Source organism: Microtus ochrogaster, unplaced genomic scaffold (assembly GCF_000317375.1).
Source record: "Microtus ochrogaster isolate Prairie Vole_2 unplaced genomic scaffold, MicOch1.0 UNK132, whole genome shotgun sequence".
NCBI classification, from domain to species: Eukaryota; Metazoa; Chordata; class Mammalia; order Rodentia; family Cricetidae; genus Microtus; species Microtus ochrogaster.
Window position 1 is genome coordinate 517,118 of NW_004949230.1, and position 7,799 is coordinate 524,916.

Below are 7,799 nucleotides of genomic sequence, written 5' to 3' on the forward strand. Positions count from 1 at the left end.
TGTGTGGAGGTAGATGAGTGTGTGTGGAGTTAAATCACTTGCCACTCAAGCCTAATGACCTGAGTTTGATCCCTGGAACCCATAGCGGAATGAGGAAACCAATTCTTGAAAATTGTCTGTTACCCCCACAGATGTATATAAACACGCAATCACACACACACAAATACATACGGTTAAACAGACACATACATTGTCACAGACACACACAGTCACAGACAGACACACATATACACATAGTCAGACATGCAGCCACAGCCACACACAGAGACAGAGAGATACACACACACATCATACATACAAAGACTCCGTTGCTTCTTGGGCAAAGTCTTAATCATTTTCTCCCCGAAGGCAGGTGGCCTCAGGCGAGATGTATCTAGGAGGATGACTTCAGGCAGTGTCTGCAAGGGATGGGGAACAAAATAAACCTCATGGCCTGAGGCTGGTGACCTACCAACTTTGCTTGTACAACTGACCAAGATCCTCACTTTTACAGAATATCCCAGGGTCAATTCTTATTGGCTCGACCTTGGGTCACACTGGAGTCTTATGGGATGAGAGGGGGGTGATGGAGGAGAGCCTGAAGGAAGTCAACAGACACAGAATCCATAAAACCCAGAGGCAGCCGTGTCTCTCTTCCCTCTGCCTCCCTCCCTCTGTCTCCAGCCCCCTTCAGCTCCTCAGTGCCCCCTCACATCCTTCAGCTTCTCTATCCTCTTCTTCCTCTCGACATCCTGCCTTTCTGTCCCCCTGCAACCTTCACTCTTAGGTTCTGCCCGCACATATTAAGGACAATCTGTGTTTCTAGCTTGCTGTGTGACCACAAGACCCTTTCTTGCCCTCTCTGAACGTCTCCTGACAGCTCTGGATTCAGGTCTCAGCCTTGGCCCCAGCTGGATATGGGAGAAGCATGGATGAGGAATGGCCCAAGAAGGAAGGGAACCAGAAAACAGATTGTGTTTAGGGGTCTGAGCTCAGCTTTTCTGCCCATGACCCCCTCCCCAGACACTAGGCTGTACAGGATCCTTGCATGCAGGAGAGGGACCGATTGCTGTCGCTTAGCAACTGTGTTGGTTCCTAGGAAACCAAAGACTTTGGATGCCCAGCAAGGCTGGGAAGCAAGCAGGAGGAAGAAACAGCCCCTGGTGGTGGTGGGGTGTTCCTGGATTTGGGGGCCTGCTAGAAGGGGGATGGGGAAGCTGACTCAGGTGAGGCTTCGAGTTGTCATGGTAACCACAGGCAGGATGTCTGTATCTCCTGCTTTTTCTTTGTTCCCAAGCAAGGTGTGGGCATGTGTGTTTGTTGAATGAATAAGTGAGCTGAGCCAAGTGCTACACTAAGTAACTTTTCTGTGTCGTCTCGTTGGACCGTTGGCCCTGTGAACTTCGTCTGTTATTGTCCTTCTTTTCTGGACTAAGCCTCAGGAAGGGGAGGGGACTTTTTCTAATGCCACCCAGCAGGGTCAGGTTTTGAATTCATGCCTGTAGCTTCCCATGTAGGGCATCTGGGGAGATTGAGGCATTCTTTCATTTCCATTGTCCTTGCTAAGTGTTGTGATACAGTCTGATCTTTCTGTGTCTCAGTTTCCCTTCATGGAAATCAGGGGTAATCGGGAAATCTTCTGCTTCCCATGAGTTTTGTGTTTAGAAACTGCCGGGTTTGCATGGATGCATCATTGATGGACCTGACCTGGGCCCCTGTGATGGACAGGTTTGCTACCCTGGTAACAGAACCTTGCCATTAGAATGATCTAGTATGAACTCTCTTTCCTAGGCCTGCCTTGGGTCTGCGTCCTTGAGGGCCTGTAACTACATACTCCTGCTTTTTTTTTTTTTTTTTTTTTTTGGTTTTTCGAGACAGGGTTTCTCTGTAGCTTTGGAGCCTGTCCTGGAACTCCCTTTGTAGACCAGGCAGGCCTCCAGCTCACAGAGATCCGCCTGCCTCTGCCTCCCGCGTGCTGGGATTAAAGGCGTGCGCCACCACCGCCCGGCTCACACACTCCTTCTCTTCCTCTGTTCCCAGGGACCTGGCCCCCCGGGACATCTCCGGCACGTCAGACCCATTCGCGCGTGTGTTTTGGGGCAGCCATAGTCTGGAAACCTCGGTGAGCAGACAGTCAGGCAGCAGTGTGGCACCCCTCAGTGGGAGGCGTCAGTCACCTCTGCCGCTCACAGCCCTCTGTGCCCTCAGACAATCAAGAAGACCCGCTTCCCACACTGGGATGAGGTGCTGGAGCTGCGGGAGACGCGGGGGACAGCTTCCCCACTGCGAGTGGAGCTCTGGGATTGGGACATGGTGGGCAAGAACGACTTCCTGGGCATGGTGAGTGTTCCCCCCCACTAATAAATGCTCTCTGTGGCTCCCCATTGCCTCCCGTGAGCAAACAGGTAAGATTGGGGTCTGGGGGTGGGCGTTCAAGCTGTCACGAGGACCATTGGCCAGCCTGCGTAGTGGAGTCTCTATCTTCATGAGGCAGGCAAGAAAACAGGCCGTGAAGGAGGCAAGGACTTCTCTGAGGTCACGGGGTAGGCCCACGGCTCCTGGGTATCTGCATTGACCTAACCATCACCACCCTGTGGGGCTGACAGTCATGGTCCTCCAGTGTACATCACATCTGGAACAGTGGAAGTGGGTTCTCTGGGAACACGGCCCTGGGCTCGTCTGAGGCTGTGGCTATGGCAGTGGCACTGTGTTCACCGTGTAACCCAGGGCGAGCTGTCTCTCCAAGCCTTAGCTTTTTCCCCTCTCTCTTTTACTTTTTCTTCTTTAAATACAGGGTTTCTCTGTGTAGCTCTGGCTATCCTGGAACTCACTCTGTAGACCAGGCTGGCCTTGAACACCCAGAGCTCTGCTTGCCCCTGCCTCCCTAGTGCTAGGATTAAAGGCGTGCACCACTGCAGCCTGGCGCCTTAACTTTTCTCAATTGTAAATTAAGTGTTCTCTAGAGGCCCTAAGTACCCTGGCTTGAGAGAGAGGAAGAACTTGACCCTGGCTGACCACATGGCATCTGTGGATAGCAGGCCAAATTCTCCCTCCAGGGCTGAATGGGCCCTGCATCAGGCAGGACAGGGCCCCCAGCTGAGGTCTCTGTGTTCCCCACAGGTGGAGTTCACCCCACAAACCCTTCAAAAGAAGCCACCCAACGGCTGGTTCCGCCTCCTGCCCTTTCCTAGAGCTGAGGATTCTGGGTAAATGTGGGTGCCTAGGGAGGGGCACCACCTCAGCAGGTTCCCTGGGTGCTGGCACCAGCCCACCTGCCCCTCTAGCCCTGGTCACATGTCCCTGGGATGTGTTTGCCGGCCCACACAGCACCCCTTGGCCCAGTCAGCTGACCATAGACAGGCTCCCATAACCAGCGTAAGAATGTTGGGCTCCCTTACACCTGTCTTCCTGGCCACACTCCTTTCTTTATGATGTAGTGTCAGGAACTGATGCCAGGGCCTTGGCTGTGCTAGGCAAGAGCTCTAACGCCATCCTGAGTAGCTACCGCTGTATGTGCACACGTGTGCTATGCACACGGACCACAGAGTGCCCTGGTTGTTCCCGTCCACACTGTTCACATAACTGACTGCAGTGCTTGTGTCCACAAGACCCACATCTTACTGCCCTGCCTACACTTGCTGTTCTGCCTGTCCTGTGTGAGCGTTTGTGCACCCGGTCATGGCCTTGACTGTGGCTTTTCCACACACAGTCTGGGGCCTCTTTCTCCCTATCCACACCAGAAGAGGGCACCAGATCTCATCATAGACTGTTATGAGCCACCATGTGGTTGCTGGGAACTGAACTCAGGACCTCAGGAAGAGCAGCCAGTGCTCTTAACCTCTGAGCCATCTCTCCAGCCCCCTCCCTATCCACTTTTGTCCCTGCTGCCCTCCTTTGCCCTTACCCTGTGTCCCTTGCCCCTCCCATGCTCATGTCTCCTGCTTTGGCTAGCCTGCTTTGGGCTAGCCTGCATTCACGTCTCCTTCTCTATGGTCTGCTCCATGTAGGGGAAGCCTGGGCGCTCTGCGGTTGAAGGTGCGCCTCACTGAGGACCGTGTCCTGCCTTCCCAGTGCTACCAGCCTCTCATGGATCTGCTTCTGGAGTCGGTACAGGGGCCGGCCGAGGTGGGTGTGGTGGCAGGTGCCGCCACCTAGGTTGCTGGGTCCAGAGTGTAGCTCCCCGCCTGCGGAACCAGGGCCAGTTCGGCTGCTTTGGGGCCTCAGATAACCTGTTGGTTCTCCTGTCCCTGCTCAGGAGGACACCACCAGCCCCCTGGCTGTGCTGGAGGAACTGGCCTCTGGGGACTGTCGTCAAGACCTTGCCACCAAGCTGGTGAAGCTCTTCCTGGGCCGGGGCCTGGCCGGGTCCTTTCTAGACTACCTCACAAGACGTGAGGTGGCTCGGACTAGTGAGTTTCCCCCCCACACAAATGCTCTTCCCCCAAGGATGGGTCTGCAGAGGATCTCCAGGGAGAAGTGAGATCCCTTAGAGGATGTTTATATGTTGGGGTATCTATGCTGTGAACCCGGGAGGGTGCTGTGTGGCCTCAGGCAGTTTGACAAACCACTCTGGGCCTCTGGGCCATGAATAGAGTTTTGGGTTCTCCCTGATTCTTGAGGCTGAAAGAATCGTATCTACACTTTGAGTGAGTGGGGTGAACTGGGTCCAGCCCCCACCCCACACAGCAAACGCGCCCCTTGTCCTCCCAGATGACCCCAACACCCTCTTCCGTTCTAACTCCTTGGCATCCAAGTCAATGGAACAGTTCATGAAGGTGAGTGGGAGCTGGTATGTCTGGGTGCGTGTAGCTTCCTCCCCCTGCTCACTCGGTCCCCAGAGCCTGCTGGCCTCAAGTGACCCTAGATGGCTGAGCTGGGTGCTGGTGGCAGGTGTCTGGCTTCAGCCCTGGGCGGCACCCTTGGACACAACTGGCCTGGCTCTGAAATCTCCCTGCACACCCCCTGCCCCAGCCCAGGGCACTTTCTGCCACCCTTAGCCACTTCGTGTGGCCCCTGCCCCCAGCTCGTGGGCATGCGCTACCTGCACGAGGTCCTGAGGCCGGTGATCAGCCGTGTCTTCGAGGAGAAGAAATATATGGAGTTGGACCCTTGCAAGATGGACCTGAACCGCTCCCGGTGAGCGAAGTGGGGGTGCTTCAAGCCTCCAGATGTCCCTTATCATTTGCAGCTGCCTGGGGCTGCTCTGTGCTGGCTGCCGCCTGCCTAGGGACACGTGTGTGTGCTGTGGCAGCCCAGGCTGCTCTGGGGGAGCCCAAATGCTGCCTCTGCCTCTACCACACCCTGTGACTTGAGAGTATTGGGGGTACTTAAGGGTTTTGGAAGTGACGTACAGAACAGGGAAATGCTGGGAGATGATGGAGACCCACATGGGGACATCTGCAGAATGGATCCTGGGAACTTTCTGTGAGATTGGAGGCAAGCTAGGCTATGACTAAAAGCCACTCCACACCTCCATGGACTCCTCCTCCTTTCTTTCCAGAATCTTCTCTGCCAAGGTCAGGGGGCTGGCTTCCATGAAACCCTTAGAGCTAGATGCAGGCCATCTGTTAGGACCCACACCTCTTGACCACCTCAGACGCAGGCTTCAGCACCCTCTTTACTGAACCTCAGTGAGGGGAGTTTCCTGCCCAAGGTCACACAACTGGGAAACTGTAAAGTGAGAATTTGAACCCAGGCCCCAAACCGGACAGGGTTGTCTGTGAAACTCCCAGGGTATAGCTGGAGACCACTGGAGACTCAGTGGCACTTAAGGGACATTGGGAACCTGGGTGGGGTAGAATTGCAGACAGATAGTGGAGTTGGTCCTGACTTCTAATCTCAGGTCTGCCACCTGCTTGCAAAGTCATATTGATGGGCCTCAGTTTCCATGCCTGTTAAATGGGAGGTGTAGACACTCAACTTGTGAATTACCGTTAGGACCACGTGGGGCAATGCCAGGGGCCATGATTGGATACAAGGACTGAGAACTTCTGGCTTGAGGGCTCCAGGCGGTAGGGATTGCATGTGCCAAGGCATCGGACATGGCCAAGCTGAAGACACCCAGAGCTACAGCATGTAGTTATGAAGTGAGAGGGGGTGATGACCATTCTGAGGAGGTGACACTTAGCTTCATGCCCCAGGTTTCAGGACACAGGAACAGCTGCTATGAAGGCTCTGAGCTGGGACTCTGCCCCAGAGTTCACTCCAGCAGGGAGTCTGGTGTGAGGGGAGGCACCATGGAGGCTGGGGGGTTCTGAGGCAGCAGGTGTGGCGCTCTGACTGAAGGTTCTGTTTGCTCCCTACAGGAGGATCTCCTTCAAGGGCACACCCACGGAGGAGCAGGTGCGGGAGACCAGCCTGGGGCTGCTGACCGGATATCTGGGGTCCATCATGGATGCCATTGTGAGCTCTACAGGGCGCTGCCCACTAGCCCTGCGCCTGGCGTTTAAGAAGCTGCAGCGGCGTGTGGAGGAACGCTTCCCCGGGGTGGAACATCAGGTGGGCTGGGTTCCGCAGGGGCAATGCGGATGTTGGGGTGGTCTGGGGCACTGTGTCCTTCGGTCACATGTAGAGTCAGGACAAAGGTGACGCCAAGATCTGGGCTGCTCAGATTTAAGTGTGTGTGTCCTGGCAGGGGGCAGTATTCCTGGCAGGACCTAGAACCCAGGGGACCAATGATGATGACGGATGAAGGACGTGGTGATGATGGTGGTGATGATGGTGATGATGATGGTGGTGATGATGGTGATGATGGTGATGATGGTGATGATGTTGGTGATGATGGTGATGATGTTGGTGATGATGGTTGTGATCATGGTGATGGTGATGGTGGTGATGATGATGGTGATGATGGTTGTGACGATGGTGATGGTGATGGTGGTGATGATGGTGGTAATGATGGTGATGATGGTGATGATGATGACGGATGAAGGACGTGGTGATGATGGTGGTGATGATGGTGATGATGTTGGTGATGATGGTTGTGATCATGGGGATGGTGATGGTGGTGATGATGATGGTGATGATGGTTGTGATGATGGTGATGGTGATGGTGGTGATGATGGTGGTAATGATGGTGATGATGATGACGGATGAAGGACATGGTGATGATGGTGGTGATGATGGTGATGATGTTGGTGATGATGGTTGTGATCATGGTGATGGTGATGGTGGTGGTGGTGATGATGATGGTGATGATGGTTGTGATGATGGTGGTGATGGTGGTGGTGGTGATGGTGATGATGATGGTGGTGATGATGTCAATAATGGTGATGATGGTGGTGATGGTAACGGTGATGATGGTACTAATGAGAGCAAACGGGAAGGAGAATGGCGGGGCCAGGATGAGGCCGCATGGGTTCTGTAGGTGCTAGGCTTTCCCAGCCTGAAAACAACTGGTGGAAGCTGGGAGCTGTGGCTCTGGGCCAGGCGAGGGACATAAACAGACAGATGTAGAACTGTAAGGAGTGGTGGAGACTGTGGCTAAATGTAGCCTCACAGCTTTGTCTACAGGGCCAGTGTTCTGCATAGGAATGGGGCCCAGTCCCCTGCTCCTGCAGAGCCTTTTCTCACTGCTATGCTGTGGCTAAAACACAGACTCTCGCACACCGGGCAGGTCCTCTCTGCCACTGAGCCACGACCTAGTGCTCTTTTCACTCTTTCAAGATAGGGTCTTGCAAGTTTCCAAGGTAGGTCTTGAACTTGCAGTTCTCTAGACTCAGCTTCTGGGATATGTGTGATGACGGACAGGCCTCTGCCTCAGGCTTGGCTGAATTGAGCTGGGCTAAGTCGAACATCTTCTTCCCTCCCTCCCTCCCTCC

At 54.4% G+C, this 7,799-nt stretch overlaps 1 protein-coding gene across 3 annotated transcripts in view; it reads left to right on the top strand.

Annotated features, from left to right (window-relative positions):
• The window catches only part of Rasal1 (RAS protein activator like 1), a 31,494-nt gene that overhangs the window by 10,359 nt on the left and 13,336 nt on the right, over window positions 1-7,799 (top strand). For 2 of the 3 annotated variants that reach the window (XM_005371873.2, XM_013355463.2), the window contains 8 exons: window positions 2,020-2,101; window positions 2,188-2,319; window positions 3,100-3,185; window positions 3,987-4,104; window positions 4,235-4,388; window positions 4,690-4,754; window positions 5,003-5,115; window positions 6,285-6,477. In XM_005371873.2, coding sequence (XP_005371930.1) covers window positions 2,020-2,101; window positions 2,188-2,319; window positions 3,100-3,185; window positions 3,987-4,104; window positions 4,235-4,388; window positions 4,690-4,754; window positions 5,003-5,115; window positions 6,285-6,477 — 943 coding nt within the window. Of the gene's footprint in view, window positions 1-2,019; window positions 2,102-2,187; window positions 2,320-3,099; window positions 3,186-3,986; window positions 4,105-4,234; window positions 4,389-4,689; window positions 4,755-5,002; window positions 5,116-6,284; window positions 6,478-7,799 lie in introns of those variants that run through there. The other variant, XM_013355464.2, reaches the window with a different exon arrangement.